Consider the following 27,096-nt stretch of genomic DNA (forward strand, 5'->3'; position numbering starts at 1 on the left):
AAAATTCGTCGTAACAACGTTGACATGTCAATTCAACCGGAAATGTGGAATAGTTATGAATCTCTCTCATTTCTTTTTATTTTTCCTACCCCTTGTCCTCGTATTCCACCAGTTTACAGAGCAATATGCTCACGAAGGAAGTCGTCGCCATGACTTTCATATAGTACCGACCGTCCTCCCACATTGAGTGGTCTCGTAAAGAACTACTCACCAATTCTACGACTTGACTTGGACCAAATGTTCAGTAAAAGAAGAATACGGGTGGAGAAAATAATGCGAAATATGCGGTTTTGCTTGGTCTGACAAATTTTTACGATTCAAAGCTATTTCTACTTTACGATTTGTCATCGGGCCGAGCCAGTGTGAATCCCGGTCATCAAAAGAAAGAATATATATATATATATATGTATATATATATTTAAAATTAAAAAATTTATGCATAGTTGGCAGTTTTCGGTGTATTTTGGGAATTCTCGATGGAATATGTAATCCCAGGCATTCTTGACTATCCGTGAGATACCATCAAATCCCTTCTTCACTCAGGTGAATATATCGAACGACTGTATGGATTCTCCAGATATTTCCGTACTCTGATACCCCACCGAAGAGCGAACAGATACTTGGAATACCAATCGCGTTCGCTAGATAGTGTCCGCAAAAATGAAACCAGAAATCACCTACCAACTTCCATTAACGTTCCACGAGTTGGGATTAAATTCATAAACAAAAAGCAATTTCACCAACTATTTAAAGTACAGCTATAACTAATAGATCCAACTGATGTTTCATCAAATTCCGGTCTAGAGGTCCAGATTGAGGCATCTTGAGTCTCGATTTTTTTCACGCCAGTAACGAATCCCAAACAATGGCCGAAAAAAGATGAAAGGAAAAAGACTCCAGGTTTTTATTTATTATCGAAGATAAAGTCTTTGTTCGACTCTTCTTTATTTTCCCTCGCGTGGCATACAATTGAGTCGAAGTGAAAAAAAAAACATGAGCAAGAGAGAGGACTCGTGCCTAACAAAGATAACCGGACAATTTATCGTTCTGAGGGGTGGAAGTTATCGTGGGGTACATCGGGACAGATCAGGCCAGCTGTACTTCTCCTCTTCTAATCATTTTTTCATCAATGTATCCTGAAGCATCATCACGTAGAGACTCCGGTGGCAACCAGCCTCCACCTTCACACGCAGTCACTTTATTTCTTGTTCTCTCCATCCCCTCAAACGTTAATGTCTTTATCACGAGATAACAATGGGGCCCCTCTAATTATCCCAAAGAAATCCTCAAAAATCATGACGAACTCGCTCAATAAATTTCCCCTCACGTACCTCAAATGTCTCAAAGTAGTTGGAATATGCTCTGTGGAAATAAAGAGAAAAGAGACAGCGGAATTTCAGTCACAGCATAGCGTGATAGCTGCCAGGGGATTTAAACATTCTCCTACAGTTATCTTTTGGTAGCTCCAGCAAAGAATCCATTTTTCATTCCGTGGGCCCGGCGTGAGAGTAATTTGCATACGGTGGGTAGATGAAGTGCGAGAGATGGTGAAGCAAAATGACAGGAGAGACAAAGCCGAGGAGAGAGAACTGAGAAAACGGCAGAGAAAACGTAAATGTCGTGGTTTTTGAAGAAAACGAAACAGGGATGGGGTAGGAAGGTATAGAGGAGAGGGGGTTGGAAGCAGAAGAAAAAAAATGCTAAAGCAAGAGGCTGAAGCGAATGATAAAATATGCCTCCGCCCTTTCAAATAAAAGTGGACGCGAACGTACGAATGCCCTGCACCAATGTTTTATGCATATCCCTGAATAAAATATGATTACAAAGTCCTTTTGATTCAACGTATGTAGCGGCTTTCCGCGAAGCCTTCCACCAATGCCTGAGCAGAGAACGCATACAGGGAATGAGAGAAACCACACGGCTGTGTTTGCCTACCCCTCTTACCTCTTATATCCAAGCCATATATATATATATATATATATATAAGCCGTATATAGCCTGAGCTTTGCGTGTGTGACTTGTACGCACGCAATATTTTCAACCCTCTCCCTCAGTTTAATATAACCACCGGTGCGCTTCAATTGCGGAAGGTAGACCACCACTTTCGCGCGCTCAAACATTCCACCGATGAATAAACTCCCGAGTTTTGCGACCATTATAACTGCTTGCTCTCACTGACGAAAAAAACAATCTCTCTGTTTCAACATAATCCGCTTTACCAACTAATTTCTATCCCTTCTCTTCATTATCGATCATTAAATCCAAATTGATTTATTATTTTTACATGAAATTCAAGTTTATCCAGTAACACGTATAAGTAATTGCTGTGAAATGTTACGGTTCCGTGTCTGGCAAGTTTTGATTGAGCAGAGGGTTGTGTAGGGCATCGCATGAACGCCGAACATTAGGACTATGTGCGTGAATGCGAGGGGATCGATCCACTGGTGTTGCCAACTTCTCCTAAAGTACGAGAAATCTTTGTTAAAAATAATTAGCAAATTTTATGGAAATTCATTAAGACTAATGTTTATTATCTCGTAACTTTTTGGAATATTGACAGAAATCGGGAGCGAAACGCAGAGGGTGCAATAAAATTTGATGTTTAATTTTCACGAGTTCAAAAATGCAATTTTCTTGAAATTTTAAGACCAATGAAATTTCGCAAATGTTTTCACAAGTTGAATAAAACTCATGTAATAATCAATTAATTTGAATATTTGTTGCAGGTCAATTTCGATCGCCTCGAATAACAGAGCACCCTACGGGCATAACAGTTGCAAAAAACGAGCCAGTAACCCTGAACTGCAAAGCCGAGGGTAAACCAGAGCCAACGATAGAGTGGTTTAAGGATGGTGAGCCGGTGCAAACATCACCAGGCGATGCCAAGTCACATCGTGTGCTACTACCAACCGGATCCTTATTTTTTCTACGTGTGATGCATGGAAAGAAGGAGCAGGACGGCGGTGTTTATTGGTGTGTTGCAAAGAATCAGGCTGGAAGTGTCAGCAGTAGAAATGTCACCCTCACCGTAGCAGGTAAAATGATTTATCCTTATTATTGCAACATCTCCGTCTTGAAATAGCACCCGAGCGGTTTTACATCATTGCCATGTGTACTAACTTTATTGCAAGCTAACCGAGGGAAAACAAATTGTTGTCCACGATGGGGAGAGCGCATTAGCCTCCAAACTCCATACTTTCACGCTCCGTCTTCTCCCTCGGTCGTATCCAACGAGGTATATACGGATGTAAATCGATTATGCATACCCGTGAATCGTGAACTCGATAAATTATTGGAATTCGAAATGCCAAGCCGATTTTCAATGGAATGAACGTCCCATCCAGACATATCGATGGATCCTGCATTTTATTGTCCCTCCGGTCAACTTGTCAACGGAATTTTATTTTCATTGTCCCATTCAGGGATCATTAACGATGAAGAGATCATGGCTCATTTACATTTCGTTGAGTAACGTCAGTCAAAAGCGTTTTACTTACACTGAGAGAGAAAAACATTAGTCTCTATTTGCGCCAAGAAATTCAATCACTCGAAAACTTACAACAAAATCATCTCAAGTTTTCTTTTCTCAAATTTACTCCTTACAATACCTCCTGGTATAGATGATCATTGATCAATTATCATTATTGGATTTATGCGAACAAGTAAAAATAGTCTTGGGACAGGGGATTAATCGCGTATGTTGAGCAAATATTGTAAAAAAGATTTTTTTTTCTCCGGGAATACGGAGTAAGAATCAATTAGCCTCCGTTATGCACAATAAGAGCAATCAGAGGATTGGAAAAGTAAATGAGAGGCTTCCGCAAAGCCCCCCGGATCTGAGGTATCATCCTGAATATGCTAATCACGAAGCACTGGGGTCAGAGTGGATTTTCTCGAAAATCTCCAGTCCAAAATGTAGTCAGTGAGTTTATCCGTGGCAGTTATAATAGCGATTAGCTATCGTCGAATTGCATAATTCTCGTGTAAAAGCTCGCGGTACAATTAGCATTAATTGCGATACGGTTGTCGAGTAACACTGGCTTGTTTACAATAGCGGAGTGCATTACACCATTGCACGAGTAAAAAAGCATTAACGTACAATTTCCGTCGCTCAACTTTTTCATGCTATCTTATCCCATTGTTTGATTATTTCTCTCACTCGTCTTGCACGAGAGTCACGACAGGCTTTTGTTGGATTGATATACACCCTCACATTAGAAAAAAGTCATAAAAAAGCGAACACCTCCCTCGGGTCTTTTATTTACCTCTCCTCAATCCGGAAAACGCACGGAAATACAACTTACATTCTCGTTAGCGTTTTCAGATAAAAACTCTTGTTACGAATGCGGTTTTTAATGATAGCTCCTTCTTTATCCGCCCCTACATGGGGCTTTATTTTTTACTTCCTCTTTTTTCCATCGTAATTCGTGACAAAAAATTTTAATCACTGTTTTTTCTTACGTTGACATTCATAACGAAGAGGAAGTGAAGGTAGAGGAGTGTAAGGGCTTATGCTCAACAATTATTACCAGAGTTAGGTGGAAATGTGTACGTGGAATGCTGGGAATATAGAAGTTGTAATCGATGGCCCTCGTATCGTAGGGTTCGAGGGACGCGTTCGGTGGCAATACGTTCTCGGCAATGGCCACGGTAAATATGCCAATAGCACAAGAGTATGGGGATATGGTACAGACCAGAGGGGGGTAAAAGAGGAACAGGAAAAGCGAGAGATAGAGACTCAGCGAATATAATTCTGATTTATGTTGGATGGTGAAACTCAGCTGGTATAAAACTCGCCGAGTATTTTCATTTTCGTTGGAGCTCCCATCGATTATTTGTTGTATTTCCAACCCGGTATTCCCGGGACTTTTATGAGTTTTCATTTCGATCATTTTCCTTCCTTTTTTTTTTTACACCATCCTCACCACTTTTTTTTACCCTCTTTTCCTCATTTGGCGGCTATTTTCGGAAATAACTTTGCCGAGACCGAGGTGAATTGATAGAAAAAGTTGGTGCTCGCCGAAGGAAGTTGAAACATTGAGTTAATAGCCTGAGAGATTTGCCCCGTGGTTTTACGACATCTACGGTCACGAGGCAAAACCATCGGGATATGTACGGATCCAGTCAATTCCCCATCTCTGATTAGACGAGAGAAATCGTTAAAAGGACACTACGATTTTACTCGCCATCAAATTGCCAAACTTAATTCCACTTTCATCCTCAGACCAATGAGAAACTCCGGAATTCGCCAACCACTGATATATCCCTAGAGTGCGATTAGCAGTATCTGTCATCGCACACATTCACGACCAAATAAAGTATGCCCATTTCACCGATATGGAGGAAGGAATCGTTTTCCATTTTCCTAACTCCGGAAATTTCCATTTTTCCTTCTGCATTATGCAGCCGGTGGAAGGGATAGAATTTTCAATCCTTTGAAGAATAGAGGGCGAGGTGAAAAGCACCGGGAGATATAAAAAATTATTGGAGGAGGGGGTAAAGAGGACTGGTAACCCGGAGGGGTATTACCTTCGGCCGAGTTTCTTTTCCAGAGGGTGTAATTTATCGTCGAACATACCCGTTGTGCATTATTCCTGGAAATTTGCGGAGAGGTGGGGATTCACAAGTGATTTTCTTTAATTCTTTTTTTTTAATACCGGTGGGGGGACATAATGCCTTGCTGCTGCTTTAATGGGGACATATGTAGAGTAGTCCACACGGGCATTGTCCTGTGGCGTAAAGAGACTCACTGGAATCACCTGACCGCAGGCCATTGTTTTCAGGTTCAACCTCCCGCGAGATCTAACGAGGCTTTCTCTCCTTTTATCCGCCCTTTTTTTTCGTTTTTTTACTCTTTCAAAATCCGGGGGGTGTTTTCAATACCTCGGGCTCATTTAGGAGAGTTGCGACATCAGATTACGTCCTGGAGAAGACAAGTAGTGCATAATGTTGGAATTAAGGTCTGGGAGGAAATGTAATCTGAGAGATGCGTTCATGAGAAATATCTTCGGGGTCGGTTACCCCTGGAGCCAAGAAAGTGATAGTTCGATCGTGAAATTTGCGGGTGTCTTCAGTGATTTTTTTTACAAGTTGTCGGTGCGATTATTGATTCGTCTACTTTGCCCTAGCGTGTACCAATCGATCTGTTCGTCAGATTGTCGGGTAAAAAACGGATGGGGCCTTTCATCGTGGGTCAAGTGACGCGGCGGATTGATTGAAGTGGATATTAAATCCAACATCTCAATTGGTGATAATCAGGTTTATGATTAGAACATGTAGTCAGATCGGAACAGACAGAAATGATGAAGCACTTCTCGTGGATTAGTTCTTGTGTAACTCGATGGTCAAGGTGTGATGACTAGGGATTTTCGAATTCGGAGGCAACCCAATTTCAATTATTTTCTTTAAGACGGTATTTCCGGCTGGAGTTATAGATTTCAATATTATTTCTACGATAAATTTCAAAACGAAAGGACGCATCACAAAAGTGAAAATCAAAATGGAAAGATTTGGGGGAGGAAAATGAATTTTTTTTCACTATCAAATTTTGCCATCGACCAGTGAAATATTGGACATATACTCCTCGTATAAATGATATTAAATGAACACAAAAAAAAAACAATAAAATGGGAGAAAAGTGTTTTTAAAGAAAAGTTCTTCTAAAATAACATTTCTTCATCAACCAATCACTGATTTCCCACATATTCGCAGCGGAAACAATATAAAAGAGCGTTAAAAATAAAAGGCTGATAAAAGTGGAATGGAAATAAATGTACCGGAACCGCTGTTCGTCCATAAATTTTCGAATGGCGATGGCAAACAATTGATATTACCAGGTTATTCCATCACGTTTGCTCCGTGGATTTAGTCTCCATTAGCTAATAACAGGAGCACTTGATCGTTGAAAAGTCCATGTGCAGTTTCGTGTCGAGAAGGAGATAACCCAGTTGTAGCCCTGGAGGTGCAGCGGGAGGACTCCATCAACTAATGAGTCGCCGGGAAAAGCCCTTGTAGCAAGTGAGTTGGGGGATGGTTATGAGGAATCCAGTCTGTGCCCGGTCAAGAAGCTCAAGGCGTCAAGTAGAGAGGAGTCTAATTAAGACACTGGCACGGCTGTGGAAAATTATACGTTCGCTTGGTCACACCTCGGCACGTAGTCTCCCGCTCTTTATCTCCCAGAATCACTTTTGTCCATCTCTAATCTCGCATCTCCCAAGGAACAAAAAACGAAAATGGGAGAAAAGAAAAAAGAATTCCAGGGAAACTGGTGATTCCCTGTGCTAGATGTCGGTGACACTCAACGGACGACTGATGGGTCAATAAAGTAAAAGGGTATCGCGTGGGAAACTGACCGTGTGCGTCAGGAAGCTGTACGTGATCGTTGTATTGAATGTGCGTGATAGGCATTGAATTGAGAAAACCCTCAACTGCTTGGTAGAACCGACAGATACATTTGTACGAGTGAGCAATCAAAACTACACAAAACGTGTCTTCAAGTCTGAAGTATTTATTGAGAAGTTGCTCGGCAACTATCCGACAATCTACACCATGAAACTCCATGATTTTTCTTTGTCTTCCCGAGTTTGTTCTACCAATCATAAATCAAAGTCCGGGAATCAACGTTTTTCCATTCACTCCCATAACTTTCGATACAAATATTGTTTGACTACTACTGGAATCGGGAACCCCACGATGAGAACTGATTAACAAATGAGCAAGTGGGCGTGACGATGTGTTGGGAATTTTTCCTCAATTCCAGGCGTGAAAGAATTTTGGAAAATAGCCGTGCGTTATTGTATCCGGTAGTCTGGTGTTATGAGATTCTGGAAGTGTTGTAACTCTCGAGCGTCAGTCACCCGCCATTCGGACTTTTATTTTTATCTCAAAGTCCGATAGTTTCAATCTAGAAGAGAACGAGAAAAAAATGACAATGTTCAACGATAAAAGTTGTGCTGATTGTTGAAACGAGGTGTGTTGCCAGTGATTTGAAACTTTTGGATCTCGCCGGGTTCTAATGACCAAATTCATCAGCCCCAAAACTCTTGGTATTTTTCATATAATGAGGAAGTTTGGCTTGGGGCTTTTTATTTGCCTCTGATCGAGGAAGCCCCTCGTCTGCATAGTTGTTAGGAGACGGTGGATAACAATTTTGGTGGGCTAAGGTCGAAATAGTCCCGAAACTAAATTTCGCCACCGTAACCTCCTCACCCTCCGAAGATTCGGGGAAGCCCGTACTGCCGGAGGGCGTCGATAAGTCGATTTAAACCACGAGAGAGAGAGAAAACTTCGGAGAATTTCGAGACCTCACGCACGATTCCGCACTGTCTCGGTGTCATCATCATTATCAAAAATTTTCATTGAGCCAGCATGGAGCAGGCAAAAGCCACAGGGCCACACACCACTCACAAGCCCCCATGGATTAAGTTGTTTTCCGTGGCAGTTGGCTTTCTCATGGCTAAAGTACAATGTACATGATCCAGGGCCACGAGGGGCTATTTTACGAGAGCACTCGAATAAAGAGACCCGGTCGCGATTTCGTGTGCAGTCTACTCGTAAAGCATTCTCAGTAGCTTGACCCTGGAGGTTATAAAAGTAAAGTGAGTTGAAAATGGAAGCTCAAAATCGCACAGCAACCAGGAGTACAATATATACCGAATGAGTCCCTTCAAGTACCGAGAGGGAGGACTGAAAAACACAGCAACTCTCATCTTTCCTGGATTTACTTTCATGATGAGATGTCTGGAAATACAGAAATGTGATGCATATCAAGTGCATGGGGTTGGTTGTTAGAGAAAAATTGAAATTTTCTGGCGAACTGCGGAGTGATGTAGACGTCAGAGTGAAATTTTACGTTCAAGATAAAATTTAATGAAATTTCAAATTTGTTAGCGGCAGAAAGTAACGATAAATGTTAACGTGGAGGGATAAAAAACATTTTCATGATGAGAAGTGTAGAAATATGCGAAAATGTTACAGATATCAAGTGCACGGGTTCGTCGTTATGGAAAAATTGAAATATCGAGGAAAGTTGGGGAGTGGTTCTGACCGGAGAGCGGTATTTCACTTTTGACATAAAATTCAATGGAATTCAAAATCATAACCACGAGGAATAATTACGTGGAGGTAAAAATAAAATGAAGAAGATTAACATGGAAGGATGAAACTGCAGGTACTCTATCTGTCGAGTATATTGGCCATCCCAGCCACTGGAGAATCAGAGTTCCCTGCCAACCGTATTTCCTAGGGTTTTGCGCTTGCGCTCAACTTTCCCCTGAAATAGTCCCGGGACCGCCGTAATTTAGCAAATTGAATATCGCTACAGGGTAAGACGACGTCGAAGCCACCAAAGGCATCCCGGAGAAAAGGCCAAGAAGGCGCTTGGGAGAATCACGAACAAGAACTTAAAGGCAACGTACAGAATCCCCAACTCAATGGCGCTCAATGCAAACGAGAAAATTGGCAAATTCTGCTGAGCGAATAGTACATTAGATTCCCGAGTCATAACATTTCCATGTATTACCCGTTTATCCGATACATTCACTTTTATTATATGAATGAGATTTCCATTATATTCCGTAATAATTGACTCGTCATTCCGCGGTAATTCCAGTGAATTGATCCAGATGCTGGTTCAGCATACCTTAATAGAGATGGCACGATAATTGATGTAGCCCTGAGGGCCAGAATTGGAGGTTCATCAAAGCCCGAGGACTAGCCGATTGATAATCAATAGTCCAGATGATTTCTGGTGGTTGGAGACCCCTCTAGTGTATCACTTTCAGCCCTCGGATGAGTCGCAGAAACTGCCCTCGGAGGTAGAGAGTTAAACAGCGCATCACCACAGCTGGTGTTGACGATCAACCTGGCTCAGAAACTAAAACCCTCCCCTTACCTTTGAAACAAGTACCAACCAGTCGCTGACAACAGTTTTCAAAGTGTATACCCAACTTTGTAGTTTGCAATGGTGAAGTTTGCGGTGCCAATTATTCCACGAAGGGCACCGCAGAGATTCGCCAGTGTTCTGATCATGTTGAACACTCAGGATGGAGGAAAAAGGAGAGAGATGAGACTGAGACCAGTTGAATGGCTAGCACAGTGCCGAATAAAGAAGAGAGTTTAATGACGCGGCGAAAGGGCAAAGAAGTTATGGCCCCCAGCTCCGGTTTCACGCAAAAAACCCACGCACTGGCCAGGGAAAGAGCCATTATAACGAGCTTGTTTCACTTTTTAGGGGCACATTCCTCGGCTTCCACTCATTTAGGTGTATTCAACGAGTGATGATAAATCATTGCTGGAAAATAAGAGGAATTAGGGTGACACTATCCGACACCTGGACCATTTATCGTGACATATGGCGATGATGATTTTTTTTTCATTAATCTCAAGACGATAGCCCTATGGGGATAAATGTTGGCCGCATTCCTTTGGAGAATCGAGGAGTCATCTGGATGAGACGGACAATGCTCACCCTACCTTCTACCTCAGGGCTTTACTCACGATACAGCATGAGCTTACCCTACGATATAGGCGTTGCCGAGTGCAGATAGGGCATGAAATATGGCGGTGAGATGACCGATACTGACTCTCCCTATACCAATGTCCCATCAACTCCATCAACGGAAACTTCGCTGTACGCCTACTTTTTTCACTATCTTCTTACTATCAATTCACCCTTCCTTAACACTACTGAGACTAATTAAAAACCCTTATTAATCGAGGAAAAATCAATATCTTGAGTGATTATCGATACCGAACGCTCAACGGATTGTCATTGGCTTTCATTAGAGAAACCATATGATCACCGTAAAAAATTGTTGAACCTTTAAAAGAAATAGTGAAATGCATATATAAGTGTATAGATGAAGGAGAATGAGAAATCGAGGGTGGAGAGAATGTAATAAATCGGTGGTAGCGAAGAATCTCGAGCGACAATCGATCTTGGCCGGCAACGCTTTATCGAGATCTCTGGTTTTCTTTTTCTTTGCACTAGTCCCTGCCCTCTCGGCCAATCGTATATATAAGTCTTGAAGATCCCGGGCCCTCTGGCGAAGTGATACATTTTTACACTTTTTGTTTTTTTTTTTGCATGTTACCCGGGGTCATTGCCCTGGCCTTCAGTCCGGGTGAGGCCATAAATATCAGAAGTGCGATACACGCTGTCATGCATACGTGATAGCGGCTGTAAAATTATTTATCCTAGATTACCGGTATTTTTTTTTTACCTACCACTGCATGCCTTGGCAAAAAAAAAAAATCAATTCATCCGGAGTACTGTAAAGTACAAGACATTTTATTATTTCAAAGATGACGGTCGGTAATTCTATCGGGCGAATTCGACTAGTCCGTCGGTCGTCGCATCAACCGGAAGTTTCTTCCACAGTATCGAATTGTTTTTATCTCCTTTTATTCTCTATTATTTACCCAGCGAAAACATATTTTTGAGCACTTACGAAACAAATAACTCGATAATAGCGCACTAGTCTCGGGAATCAATAATGCATCAACGAGTCTGTATTGTTTTGCCATTAGGAGAATAGAATATATGCGGTGGAATATAACCGGCCAGAGGTAAATATTTTCCAGCATTCACTTTTGCTCCACCGCTCGCTGTTTCACGTCCATCAATTTGTGCGCGATCAACTGTCGAGAAAGGGTTTGACATGCCCGGTTGTATCAATAATGCCTCCATTCACCTGACAATGCAGACAAGCACAAATTTTTCAACGCTATAAACTAATTTGTATGGTGAAACCTTAGCTCTGTTAATTAACGCGATATTTCTCATTGATTTTGGTGAATAACGTACCAATTTTAATGTATGCTAATTTACTTCAATCCAACGTAATTGGATTAGCTTGAAAATACGACACGCAATCATATTGACCACCTAGTATCCATGAGACCTTGAAGAGTGTACCGTAAAGGATGGAGCACAACGTGTGGCATGACATGGTGCGGCATTACTGATTACAGATTAGGCACCGCAAGGAGAATAATGTCAGTCACCTGGGTACCAAGTGCCCTCGAGCCAAACGATCCACCAAGACGAGGGTTCAGTGATCAGCGGGAAAAAAAGAACTTATTTATCGTTGCCAGTCATCGTTCTGCCACAAAATACGTCTCAACCCCCGTTTCCATCGGGTTCTAATCATCTTCGGGATTTTTCGAAAAAACTCAACATAGCGCATGCTCGTTTTTCTCATTTTTTTTTTCGGTTTTCTCTCCAACAGAAAGATTTATTTCAATCAAATAAATCACTTTTTTCCATTGGCATTAATTTCATTCTTAGATCTAAATGAAATTTCAAACCGCGAATTTTTTCTTTGATTTCTTTCAATGATTGTTTTTATTGAGGCGAGAAAAAATTTGGAAAAGCGATTTTTATTTGGTTTAAATGATTTTGTTTTCTGGGTGCAGCATTGTTGTCCGCAAAACGAACGAAATGACGATTTTCGAAGCTATTGTCATTGAATCATTACGATTAACAGTTGTCACTAATTGAAGGGAGTGACATGTATTGTTCGGATTGCGCGATTATGTTGGGCAACGCTGCAGTAACGAGTCACCGGATAGATATTTTATTGCAACAAACCCATCGTGGGACGATCATTAATGAGGGGATTATGATTGGCTGGGGTATTTTAAAAAGCCCGAGGGCGTTTGTACTTTTGCGCAACAGCATAAAAAATATATTCATCGAGCACTTGGTATTTTTTATTTACGACAAATTCATTGGATTAAAGTGGATTTCCGATGAGAAACCCAAGGGTGAGCTCAAGTGGCCGGGAATTCGCGTCACGTGAGTGACTTACCATCAGTGGCGCAATCCCTTCCCTCTTCCCCTTATTAGAATAATTTCAGAGGGGTTGGACATCCCCCACAGCTGTAGGTCTCCCCCCATCTCCAACGGGAGAGACAATCTCCACAATTTCTCTCCGCAAATCTCCAAAGTGAATTCATCCCTCTCCACCCGCACATACCTCCAGTGCCGACGGGGTGATTACTTCGAGTGCGATATTTGAATTTAGGATTTTGATTTTGACAATTGCATCCCAACCAATACAATCCGGACACTCTCATCCGATTACAGAAGATTGATTCACCCTTCTCCCCCTTTTCTGTTTTATTTTCCTTCAGTACAGTTCTCCATTATCCACCAACAGCCGCACCCCTTTACCATCGGCTTTGTGATAATAATGAAAAATTGGTCGCCCTCTCCCCAAAAAGGCACTTCCCCCAGAAAAATGTTCCGTTAAAAATTGCCGCGTGAAAATTTACCCCCGTTGTCTGATAAATTTTTCTCAATAAAATCCAATCGATGGATATATTTTTATTAAAAAAAGAATAAATCGAAAATAAATGAATTTTAAAGAGAGAATGTCCAGAAATTGAAAAATAAAAGTTGAATTCGTATTGAATTGGACGGAAAGGGAATAATAGCCACTGCATCTTATTTCGTACGACATGTACCCTACGCAACGTCATTTAGCATGCGGCATGTACCGACAAGCAGCGGATGGAAATGAAGATAAATTAGAGTAAATAAGCAGTAAATGGATGTAATGCCGCGTGTGCTTAATCTTCGTTAAGCAACTCCACAACAAGCCCCGGTATCTGAGAAGTCCCAACCCCAGTACGATTGAATTCCCTGGGTTTTTCTCATTCCGAAATTGTTCCAACTGGTTTCAATTAATTTTTTCCCCCAACTCTATTAGCGTTAATAACGTCTGTGTTAGTTTTCCATCGGAAATATCGATATCTCCGGGGTTTTCCTGGTGTTACACTCCAGAGATTAAAATCAAAGAACGTACCGATAACCAATTCCATTTGCTGAGTATTATTTTTCACAAGAATATCCATTGAAACGTGAAAATAAAAATAAAAAAAGGGGATATATCGTGCTTCTTTTTATGCATTGTTCTCAACAATCAATTAGCAATAGATTTTTTCGAATTGATTGCAATTATTGAAGAAATCTAAACAATCGCTTCCATTTTCCATAACAATCAGATTTTAATGATTTTTTTTGCACATCGGAAAATAAAATATTTGAACTGCTAAAGCGAGAATTAACTAGTCTGACATGAAAAAAAAGGAAATTCCTGATTTCATGAATACAATATTTCTACTTTTAAAGCAAAACAAAACGACTATTTTGAAAAAAAATATGAAATCGATCCATTAATTCATGAAATATTTAAGAAAATTAATTTTTACAGCAAATCCATATTTATGTTAAATTTTTTCAAAATCGATCGCTAAGAAAAAACGTTAATTATCGGATACACACGCATAACCGAAAAAAGGTTCTTTGAAGGAAAGATTAGAGAATCGAAGAATCGCTCAAATAAAAAAGATTCATTGAAAAGCAAAAAGGTGAATATTTGAATAGATGGAGTAGGATCGGAAGGTAGAGATGGCGACAATAAATACAAGTAACTGTAGCCTTTGCCCGCCTACTGACTACTCAATTAGGCTATTTCGTACAGTCTCAATGCTCCTCGGGTACATTGTGCTCAACAGCGGTGCAAATCGCGTCCACGTGGTGCTGTACATCTGTCGCACACCAGTATTCGCACCCAGGAGTAACCCACCCCTTTGGTGTAGTCTTTATTTTCCCTTTTTCACTCGGCTTTTTCGCACTCCCCAAACCATTATCGTCATCACCCTGGTGCGGGTGCACAGTACCCATTGTGCCATTTGCCAACTTAGAGTACGACTTTTTTTTTTTCCACACCCCCTTCCTTATGACACATGTGCCATTCAACTCGACGGGGATAAGATATTAATAAAATGTGTGTTTGAGGGTTGAAGGAACGAGTTTTCTTCGGGATTGGGTTGGACACGTGCCTTTATCTGTGTTTGTTGCTCGTTTCAACTAATTGGCACGTGCAGGGAGACGTTCGAATCTGGCTGTTTGTAACTCGATGGACCGAATCGCCATCGCGAGATTAAGAAATATGGTAGAGAACAATGTTTAAGATACTTTGAGGGTAAAAACATTTCAAGCACACGCAGAAAATTACTCTCCCTTTTAAGTAAATGAATTCACTTTAAATTAATTTCCATTTGCTTAATGAAAAAGCAAATAATATCTTCAGGTAATGAAAAACAAATTTTCCCAGAGGAATAACGACGAAATAGGATAATGTACTCTTTCAATATTCCGGTGTATCTCCAACAGACGCTGAAGATGTTCAGCTGACTGAAAAAAAAAATCAAATAACCACCCTACTTCGCAGCACACCCTCCCTCGTTCTTCTCTTATATTAAATTGTTGCCAGATTTTTTTTATCCAACACGCGACAAAGGAAGGGAAAATGACGCCGGTACCTAATCGATCAGAAAATCGGGAAGATTATTAAATCGCAATATTCGAGCATGAGTTTTTTGATGCCTGAGCCCTTTGTCAGCAACAGCAGCTGTGACAGTCGTTTGAGCCTCATCAAAAACGGTGCTTTCTTTTTTTTTCTTTCGTATCAAATCGACGAATTATCTGTTATCAAATTTTCCGTTTCACTGGGAGAACGAAACCTAGGCAAATGTATGTGACAGTGTAGATTGAATGAAACGAGCTCGGGGAATTGTAGGCGACCACACATCTATCTCCAGGGAATCACTCTGTTCTATTTAAATCTGAGGTCCGTTGGGATAGTCCAGGATGAATCGACTGTGAGGTAGAATGCAGATCAACGGCAGAAATAAATAAAATTGTGCCGATGCCATCGAAAATCCCGCAGTTCAACCCAACGATCGCAATTCTCCACGTGGAGAGAAATTCATTTGAAAAATTACCGTAACGGCAATATCTCAGTTTCAACCGGAAAATCGGAGTTTAAATTTCCATTTTTTCGCACTATTTTTGCTCCCAGATTTTTTTTTCACTCCTTGATGCATACAATTATCCGATAAATAAAACCAATACACATTATATTCAATAAAATCTTGTCGTATGCTTTATCATTCTACAATGAAAGTGCACGACCAAGAAATTGAGTAGCGTTAGTGAAATTCAATTAAAACACTGTATATATATGAATATTTTTTAATTGTCAATTTTTATGTACCTATTATAAAAAAAATCATTTTAACGAGCTAATCTATGCGGTGAAAAACGGTGACACTTTCCGCTAAATCTGGATTTAGTTAAGAGGAAAAAGAGCGAAAAGGATCTAACAGAAGAGAGTTTGTCCTTGCAATCGAATCCCTCCGTTTGAAGATCAAAATCGCATATTTCGGGAGCGGCAACTGGCGAAAGATGTGTTTTTGCTTGAGTCTCCGATTCTACTCCTCAAGCATCTCCTCATTGCGTTGAAACTGAATGGAATGATCCTTTGACGCGTGAGTGACAGCCATGGCTGCTATGCATCTGTCTCGTGCCTCTTTCCCTCACTTTAACTTCTCGCTTTCGCCTTAAAACCCGACGGTACACATACTCCCATCTCCTCCATTTTTTTTTCATTATTTTCCCATCTCATTCGGTGTCTCCTTTTGCCTTCCACGCCCGGTGGTTACGAGTCCGCTCGACTTGGACTATGAATGGGTCTTTGTAAGAGACGATGAGCCGTTTGCAACACCGAAATAAACGGGGTAAAAAGATGAAAGGGTGAAAAAAAAAACGGGAGAAAGGTATATACGAGATGAAACCTAACCGACTAACTAGCCGTTTTGCCAACCAGAGAAGCCCATCATGGAGAGATTTCGTGCCAATCGTCTTTATTTTGACTCTTTACCCAGATAAAAACTCGAGATGAAGGAAAACTTGTAATTTTCTGAGTGATACGATGAACATGATCCAACACTCATCTCTTGAAACTAGAGATTAATATCACATCTGTAAAGTACACTCATGTCGCCGTACAAACAAAACCAAATAATACTGTTAGTTGAATCGAGAAGAGCCTGAACGAAAAGGAATTTCTCTAGGAGGGTCACCAGCAAGATTATCTGTGTGGGTTTCTTTGAGAGATCTCTGAAAGACTCCTTCATACATTGAGCGTTTCTTATCTGATGGTGAAGGGCTCTATCTCCAAAGAACAATTACTTTATCGTTCCACAGAAGATTCATTTCACGTAATTTGTAAATTCAACCGAGTGCTTTTAAGGTTAATGGAAATTGTAATAGCTTCCAGATAAACAGTATCGGTCTCCCCGAGGTATCAAACATTCATGAAGTATCTGGGAATGCTGTCCCGCTGGTCATAATCAAGAGAATCGATCTCGTAACGCGATCCCTAATCCGTATTTGACTATTGTTGAGAACCAGTCAATTCCTCTCATGTCCCCGCGCCCCTAAAGAGACAGGAAAAAAAGAAACTTGTCGGGGGGCTTTTAGATGAGTTTTACAGTCCAAAGAGATGTCCCAGGTTTAGTCCCTCCTCTCCCCGATTGTTTTGAAAGGGTTTTCGTCAGCTGTGTACATATACCACATAACTACAGTAGGAAGGGCGTATATTTTTGGCCCGCAGAAGTCAAATTTCAAGTTGTACGCAAACAAGAGACACTGGGTGGCCGATTTTTTAATAACCACTATGAATAAATAGATGGTGTGAGTTTATGCTGATGGGATTCTCTTTTAACCGAATATTCAACACTCTGAGATATCACCACTCCGATTAGCATTACCCGAGACACGCACTTTCTGTTGAATTACGGACGACAACCAGGAATTTCTGGCTGCAGACGGTTTGCGACATTCCGCTGCTAAAAGCACTCGACGCATCCACTCGTCACTTTCACTCCTACCAGACCAACAAAACCATGAGAAATGAAAACATACGAGCGCATTTTTTTCTTATTCTATTCTTTTTTCATTTCGAGGGGCTAGAAAAATGGCATATAGACACCGGCTAAAATTCTTACCTAGATCGTTATAAATTATTTTGAAGCGACATTGTATCCGAATAGTAGTAAACCCCAGTGCTCGGTCATGCGACACGCGGTTATTTTCGTGGCCAACAAAGACCATTGTTCAAAAGATCGAAGAGACCGTTATGTCCTTTGGGCTCCTTGCGATGATTCCCCGATGCTCAAGATGTATTGTGAATAAGCCCCTGTGACTTACATTTCAACCACAATAACATGTTTTATTTTAACGTACATTTATTTATGTCTCTGCAACAATAACTACCGCTCCCCGATTTATTTCACTCAAGTACCGATTTTTCTCTGTTTCAGGTAAGAAAATATCATACGTCAGGGATTATTCGTCATTGTGAGTACTGAATTTTTACCTTGAAAAATTGGGTATCTGGACGTGACGCCGCAGGATATTAAAATATTACACCGGTCCCTCCTCTAGCTTCATCCTAAGAAAATAAATCACGAATATGAAATTTGAAAAAAGTCAACAATGAGCGGAGAGGAGAGGATCGACGCGGGGCAGGGGGGACGGAAGGGGGGTGGAGACCCCGTGGATATTCTATCACCTCGACACACAATTCGCAGAAAAAAAAAACGATATTACTTGGGTAAAAGAAGACCCTAGTGTCGAGAAATGCACTTGGACTTGGCTACCTCGTGTCGTAAATGTCATTCTCCGATGCTGTCGTCTTTCTGGCGTACGGTCAACCGACAAAAAGAAACCGCCACTCAGAAGAGAGAAGTCGAGTCATTCGGAAAGGCTATTCACTGCACGTTTGACACTATCTCTTCTCGTCTCTCAAGACCCCTGGTTTGCCTATACAACATCTACCCCCTGGTTTATTCCTCTGTCATTCTCCCGCGTATCTTACGTTGCCTATCAGCGCAATCGAATATTCTACGTGACGCAATCCGCCCCATTGTAAAATTACCAAATTGCCCTCTAACCTGAGCCCTTGCTCTTCATTTTCTTATACGTGCAGTATCTTCTACATTGGTTTTCCATTCTAGAAAGGATACTTTGCTATTTCATCTACATTTTTTAGGAAAACGGTTCAAAAGTTGAAGAGAGTAAATTTAACAGAACAGCCGAACAACAGATTGCAGTTCATCCGATTTTACTTGAAATTCCAACTGTAATTTTGCCCCGATGGATTTCTAACGTTTCCGGCTTTCGAGGCTGATATCTTCCTATTTTCTACTGACATACGTAACGACGTGTGATGCTTCAGCCCCTTCCTCTGAAAAGGGTGAAACCCTATTTCCAACATGAAGCACCTGAATACACGCCCCGGGAGAAATTAAATACGTCAAAAATGAGCTAGTTCCCTTTGATTGAGAAAAGAAGACCAGAAAATAAAAGTCTGATATTGCAGCTATAAGCGTGATGTGAACATTTTAAGAGGTCACCGAAATGAATTCAATTTGCGAGCGTTGATTGACAAAGCCAAAGTCGTTGACTCAATCCCGCGAGAGTCGGGATATAGTGGATGCGTGAAACAGATACCAGTGCACAAAACCGTGCACATGAAGCGTACATCTAGGTCCTCTGTACAAGAGTGCATGAAGGGAATGAGGGAATGAGGGAGTCGGGTGTCGAGTGCTCTCGAGTGCCTCACGCCAAAGCCTCCGACCCTATGTGACCTTGCCGTATCCTCTCAACTTGTCTGTTCCGTTGCTCTCTGAAAATCGAGGGTCCATGATAGACTCTGATTCACCTCCCCGACATCTATTTGTCAATCCACAGACAACTCCAGATTTTCATTTCAGATTAACAATTCAATTATGAAATCGTGAAACCTCGACCCAAGTCCGACATTGTTTGATGCATTATTTTTTGGCAATTTTTGTGGAACTCATCCTGGAGTAAGATAACACCCGGACCCCTCCTGCATGCGTATTGATTAGCATTCGGCATTCGGAATTCGGCATTTGGAATTGGAGGGGTGGCTTTTAATCCAGTTGGTCTGTCCATCCCTCCGGGTTCAAGTTGATATCGTATATCTCCGGGTTCTCGGATCGAAGGTGAAGCCCATTGATCAGAATGACTTTCCAAAAGGCGCGATATCTTGACAGTATACCTCTGAGGAGCTCCTCACGTGGCCCATTAATAATTCCACGGTAAATTCAACGATAAATTAGACTAACAAAGTTATTGAGAAAGCTTCTCCACTATCTTGCCAAGACATTCTTCGCTTCTACCCCGTAGTAACACCACGCTGTGAGCTCTTGATCACATATATACATCCGTTGATCCGAGGGCTGGGGTATCCCTGGATTTAACTTGAGGGGTGAGGGGCATTCAAGTGTGCCCGGAGGGATATTGAACGGTGGATGCTGCGTTGTAGAGAAATTGCTGGTTTGGATGAAACTGATAAACGATAGTCGAGTCTCCAAGAAATCGCTGGATCAATCAGATCCCGAGAAGAAAACTTTCATGAAAATGACAATACAATTTACACTGTGACATTTTAAAATGCGAAATGGAGACACGAAGAACACGCAGGTAAAAACTGCTAACGCGCCAGATTAATTCGAGATTTTCACCACCATTTTGTCTCCCCATTTGCAACTCTTTATTTCGTATGGGGCAGCCACTGTCACTGCTCAAAGGCGGATAAATCGTGCACGAAGTGGAAGACTCGGGGTTTTTTTTTTTTTTTTCATTACATTATTCTTATCCAGGATATCGTTCTATCACAGTGACGTGCGAATGCCTGCCCGAAAAATATTATGCCATGTAAAAAACGGACGGAATGTCTGCAAAGTAATGTAGGTTTCGCCTGTTTCCCCGGCAATCTCCCCGCCGCTCAACATTTTTTTCTCCATCCTTTCTTTCACTGCCACAGGCCATATTCCCAACGCCAACGAAAACTTTTTCACGTGTGGAATATTCTGTCAGTGTGATATCCGCGAGATTCACGAGGAGTTGTCGCAAATCAAAATTTCACCATTGAAAAAATATCACGAGCAATTTATATCTTGTTGCATTAACCCTTGAGACATACAGTACATCCAGTTTTATTCCAATTCATTCCCCGTGATCCCTCGTAAAAATCTGACATTTCCCGAATCAGCAACTTTGCATGACTAAAGGAGCCACATAAATTCCCCTCGATCTATAACCCGTGCGCATTTCCTACGGATGCTGAGATATACCGGAAGAAAAAAAAAAGGCAAGATAGAGTCATCGATTCTTTTATCGTCTCTTACGCGTTTATCTAACATCTGACATTTCACATTTATGAAACACACGTCATAAAACACGACCCCCGTGTTGAAGTGCATCCCTATCTGCCATTTCGCATAAACAAAAGCCAGAAGGATTTCGTAAACTTCAATTTTTACGATCCACATAAAATAAAATACCTATCTTCTTCTCTGTGTTTTAAACTCGCTTTCCTTTTTTTCGAAGGGCGGAGGTTGGAACATCTAGATTATTCTTCTGTTGATTTATATATTCCCAGGAGATGTGGATGGTAACAGTGGTGAACGAGTTCGGAAACTAATATTTTTATTGACTCTAATAACGGACTGTTCTATTGAAGATGCCAGAAATTTTTCCTTTAAATTTTCCGCCCGCAGAAATTCTTGTTTTTCCTCCATTGTTCCATTATGGAATCCCCTCTGGATTTTTTTTATAGAACAAATTAATTAATCTCTAATGAAAGAGAACATGGAGTTTTTAACAAATTCCATTGGGGATTTGCAAAATCTAAACACTTGCTCGGGTAATTTTCCAACATCTCCATAAATAACTAATCTTCCTTCAGAATTAACCGATTGAATATAACGTGACAAACTCTTGAAACTATCTCAAGAATTTCGTCTCTAAAATTTATGACGTCCTTGTGACCATTTCATACCATAAACCCTGAAAAGCCACAAAAAATACTCAGTCAAACCCGCTAAAGTCACGTCCATCGAGACTGGTCAACACATGGACCCTTACTCATTGCATTACAACCTATATAAAAAAAAAAACCAAAAGCCAAAGCCTCTCCCACTTTCAAATTTTCCACTTTCCAGTCAACGAAATCGCCAAATAGCAAGTGCCACCCTTCGAAATTTTCTTTGAAAAACCACAGAAAAACAAAATCCACCGTTGAAGTCCGAAGTTGCTGACCAACCATTGCAGTCATTCACCATGATTTCACCTCTTCATGATTCAATTGAACGGCATACATAATCAAATTAAATAAACTCTTCCCCAATGATCAAGATTCAAATTCAGTGTATCCGCCATTATATCCAATTATATTCTCAATGAATACGATTCAGAGATACCCACCTCCATAATCACCTAGAAGAATTAAAACCTTATCGAAGCCCATCAGTGGCACCACAAATTTCATCTATTCCTGAGGTTTTTGTTATTGTCTCATCATATCGACAACAAGTAAATCCCATTGCTGGATTAAAAGATTGGATTGTGAATAAATAAATCACTAGAACAATGCTGAGTCGCTTCATACCAGGGTATGAGAGAAAAGGTTCTGAATCGAGAGCTGGAGGTGGAGGTCTGCGGTGGATGCAGTGAAATACGTCTGAGACCCGTAGAATGGCTTCTCTCAAACAATCGCTTATGGATTTTTGTCGTAATTAAGCCGACTGTGCATGAATGCTCGCCGTAAGAGGGGTAGAAGGTGGATATTGAGTCCAGACAATACGGGATTTGGAGCATTGTTGCGGACCTTATCGACGCTGTGGCAGTCCCCGCGGCGCACAACGTTACACACACAGTCCCGACTAAACGCCGTTAAATGCCGCTTTGTTGTACCGTTTCGGTTAATTACTATATAGTCTTGGCAAGACAACGAGACTGAAGGGATTCGGAATTTCTCCAGGAAAATCGAGGGTGACATTGTCCTAGCCGGGGACAATTCATTTCATAGCTGGTTTGGCTTAGGCTCATTCTTTCAATTAAACTCACAAACAGTCAATTATATAATTTCTCAGAATCCACCGGTGAAGTGCTTAGGACGGGCATATCCTTCAATGGCGATGAAAAGCCCCTCGACACAGAGAATGTCATTTCGCTTACGATATATCACTCTCGGGAAGGTACTACCCATTGTTCCGGTGTATATCTACATCGGCGTTGAGCATCACTGGTTTATTAATCCTTGGACACCCTCGAAAGCTCCTTGGGCTTTACACTCCAATGCACTCTCCCTTTCTCCTGGTGTCGTTGTCGTTCCCATGGATACTATTCGGATAAAACATGTAAACATCCTAGCCCAACACTGCCAGGTCCAGGGCCACATCCAACCTGTTTTTTCCCTTTTTCGTTGCTGTCATATCCTGACGATATCCTGTTAACAAGACACTCTGATGAAAAGACAAGTTTTTCTGTGTCCGCTTTTGACCTCAGCGACAGTGGCTTCTCAATTTTATAGGTGCACATCATCAAGGGTAGGAGGACCGAGTCCCTTCAAAGAAAACAATACTCTTCTGGAGGAGACACCATTATCCTTTTTTTTTTCGTCCAGGTTTCCGTCAATAAATCCCCCCTCACACGATTCCCCCTCCATCCACGTCTCTTCCGGGGACTTTCCTCATCACCGAGAACCCTCAACCAGTCGTCGATCCACTTGTCTCGAGAGCTCGCAATTACAAACAATCTGGCAATTATTGCCTCGAACCTACAGTAGCCCAGACTCCCACGTCAATGTCGAGGTCCCCGGGTCCGATTTATCCTCTCAGCTGGCGGGAATGGTCTGGCTCCTGAAAAATTCAAACCGACGGGATACGAGACATGACTTGAAGTATAATGGATGAATCCATGAGACACTTTAGTCGGAATTTCCATGAAGTCACACCCGAAAGACAGAATGATCAGAAAATCTCGCTCACTCCTTAAAAATTTTAGGACGAATGAGAATTTACGGAACGGTGTGATGCCAAATTGGATTTTCATTAATATTGAGAAGCTATTTTTTTAAAGGAATTATAATTTTTTCCACTCAGCTGTGTCCCTAGAGTGAAGTAAATAGCGGAAATGGCAAGCCCTCCGAGTAAAGAGCTTTATTCGAACAGACTAACAGATCCATGCATTTGGACTATTTCTGCCCCGAGGTAATGTACGTGGGGATTTCCCAACTACAATCCAACTAGCCTCCTGTAGTCAAAACTAAACGTGAGATTATGTACGAGTTTCGGGAGGGGTTGAAGGAACGGGGGAAGAATTTCCGTGGAAATCCAGAGAGATGAGTAAAATTTATTCGCTGATGGACCTGGGATTTGTTGAGGTCTCCCTGGGTATATCAAAATGCTCTAGTTCTTGATGAATAAATTGTTATGCAAATGACTTCTGCCCTAACGAAAATGACATTATGCCTCGCGGATGAAGACACTGCCTCCTTTCTTATCTACCTCAGCAGGTGTAATTTTATCTACTAGACTGGTTTATATTGCAACAGTTGAATTATTTGTTCTCTCCGTCGACCCGTTAAACTGTGCGTTAAAAAGTCCCGTATAAATTCTCACGTTTCCCCCTATTTTCCTCATTGCGAGAGGCTGAGAGCTTAAATATTTCCCGGTTTAATTACACTTGTGCTTATACGACTCCGTAAAATAGCTGGGGGGGTGGGTTGGGGTTCCAAGGAGGAGGAACATAATCGTAAAAGTCGCACTGTTCCCACGGCAAATGGTGGGCGCATCGCATATACCAGAGGTACCTTTTTGGAACTCAACTCACCGGGAATTCGAGAGGTTGTCTCCTCTCTGCTATAAACGTCCGGACCTACCCATCTTTTGGTTCTCACTTGCTTTCATTATTATTTTTTTTATGCATCCCTCTCCATGCTTATTTCCTGGTAGACGGGCGAATCAGAGAGGAGGGAACAACTGAGAGCATTTGAATACAAGTGGCCCTCGTTCAGTCCTGCTGTTGGATTCTCCGAAAGCTGCCCACGGGAGTCCTTTCCAACCGGGAGGGCTGCTCCCCTCTAATTTTTTCCTTCCCTCTTCCAGTCATTTCTCCTTTTCGGGGGTTCAACCCTGGTTTAATCGATTTATCGACACGACTCCCCTTCAGAAACATTTTCCATTCTATTTTTTAGACTTGAACTTCCTTTTGCACGGAACGTCTTCTAGCGACAAGTATTGACAACCCAAAGCAATACAATTGGAAAGGTCAAAGATCGTTAAGAAGCCGGGAGGAAGAATTAATTAAGACCCCATCAACCGATCCACTAACAACTCGGTTGTCAACAGTAATTGAACGAGTGCAATTCGTCGGCAAATTTTTACTCCAACATTTATCGCCTCGACTCTCGATTTTTCCTGGGTGACGATAATTAGGGAGGAAATCAGTTGCATATTATTCATTTGTATCAGAGCATCAGCAAGGCATCGCCACTTATTGCTAGAAGAATGACATCGAGAAAGTTGTAATGGTGGAAAAAAGCAAAGTGGTTGAACGAGTTTGGTATCCCGGCGCCGAACACGCGATATTTAAATAGTTTGATCTCGTTTGGTCTCGCGAATTGAGACTATCAGTATTTTGCCACGCGCCAATGCATGTGTGCGTAACCGATAGGAGGTTGTCAATAATTTATAAATGTCGAGGTTGTGGCTGTGCGAAAAATCGCGCCCCAACATCTCAAGATAATGCCAAAGCATGCTTCAAGTGTAATGCACCTAATACAGACTCGTCCCATGGATCATTAACAAAGCCGTCTATTTCGAGCGGAAATAAACACGAGTGGGCTTGATGCTTGCATTCTAAGTGACGCTATTTTCTTTTTATCTTACTCGTTTTGTTTGCGGTTTTTTTCATAGGTTTTTCATTCCAGCTCGACTGCCACGAATGAACTCCTTGTAACAATAAACTTGAGCGAATGTATCTCGCTTGTTTCATCGTGAAATAGGCATCGCTTTGTGAGAGATAACTGCGCGTGGATGAGCCGTGGATCATCCGGACGACACGAATTTATTTAACACTCTGGTTTATCTTTTCTTTTTCTGTGGGATATTTTTGGGTGGCACTTGATGGAGCGATTCTAAAGTGCTTGTACGTGATGAAAATGTCCCCCCAGTTCACTGATAAATCTTCAATTCGAGTTTTATTCTGGTGGGTGACATAAGACGATTGGATTTACCAAAATTTTTGTGGATGGGTTTATTAATAGAAATAGAAATTTGTTCTACCATCGAGTGCATCGTTTGGATCGGGTGAACTCATCTGTCTGATAGCAGAATAGAGCACTTTGTCGAATGAAAAGCCGATTCAAGCTCAATTAGACGTCCTCCCGAATCAATATCACTCCATTATTGGTGAACAATTCGATTGTTTGATTGGGGTAGGAATGGAGTGTTGAATAACACGCGGAGTGCCAACGGTGCATGTTAATTTGGTGTCACCTTCAATTTTTCTCTCAACTCATGTGTACATGATACGTGGGGAGAACGAATGTTGCGACGTGCATTATTCACGTCGTTGTAACAAAAACGAGAGTCGGACTGCAACGACACTTATAAAGGAGACGCCTCTTCTCTCTTTTCACCTTTTTTTTTTGTCACTCTCTTCATTCACCACCAAAACAGTCGTGACCAATGACTAATTTCCCATCAACACGTATAAATTCTATAAATAAAAATGCCGGTTCCCACGTTAAGGCCGTCTTAACCAGAATATATAAACAAAAATCGAATTATGTATTTATTTATTCATTTTGTTGTTCCACCGGTATAAATCACGGGAGGAGCAGAGGAAATACTCATTGTCTGCTGTACATATGATTCATGATCCGCTGCCACTGTGTCTCGAGGTAATGCAAAGAGAAAAGGTGTTGCAAATGGAGAAAAATGAAAGGGATAAAAAAAAAATGCTGGTATAGGCCTCTGACTCCTCTGAGACTCACCAAGACGTCACCTCCCGGCAGTTTGAAAGTGCACGCTTTATATTCCCCCGTGTTGCATCTCTTTGGTTCACTCCCTTGCTAAAGTCTCCTCGTGTCTCGTTAAAAATATCGTCTTTGTGCGTCACGTAACATTCGGCCGGAGACACTGACTTGTTTTTATGAAAAAAAAAAAAAAATCCAGGAACTCGAAGAACAAAAAAAAAGATATCCGAGGAATGTGATTTAAAAGTTGGACAAAAGGGAAAACAGCGGAGGGGAAATACGAGGTTGTACGACATTAGACACCGCTGGTGCTAGAAAATTCCAGAGTATATGATGATGGAAGTCCCAGCGGTTCTGAGACCGAGTGAGGACGTACCTAGAGCTA

At 41.4% G+C, this 27,096-nt stretch overlaps 1 protein-coding gene across 1 annotated transcript in view; it reads left to right on the top strand.

Moving 5' to 3' along the window:
* The window catches only part of LOC105270936 (roundabout homolog 2-like), a 146,765-nt gene that overhangs the window by 64,647 nt on the left and 55,022 nt on the right, over window positions 1-27,096 (top strand). Inside the window, exon 2 of the mRNA XM_011312178.1 lies at window positions 2,727-3,035. Within this exon, the coding sequence (XP_011310480.1) occupies window positions 2,727-3,035 (309 nt within the window). The remainder of the gene's footprint in view (window positions 1-2,726; window positions 3,036-27,096) is intronic.

This window comes from Fopius arisanus, unplaced genomic scaffold, assembly GCF_000806365.1.
Source record: "Fopius arisanus strain USDA-PBARC FA_bdor unplaced genomic scaffold, ASM80636v1 scaffold00097, whole genome shotgun sequence".
Lineage (NCBI taxonomy): Eukaryota > Metazoa > Arthropoda > Insecta > Hymenoptera > Braconidae > Fopius > Fopius arisanus.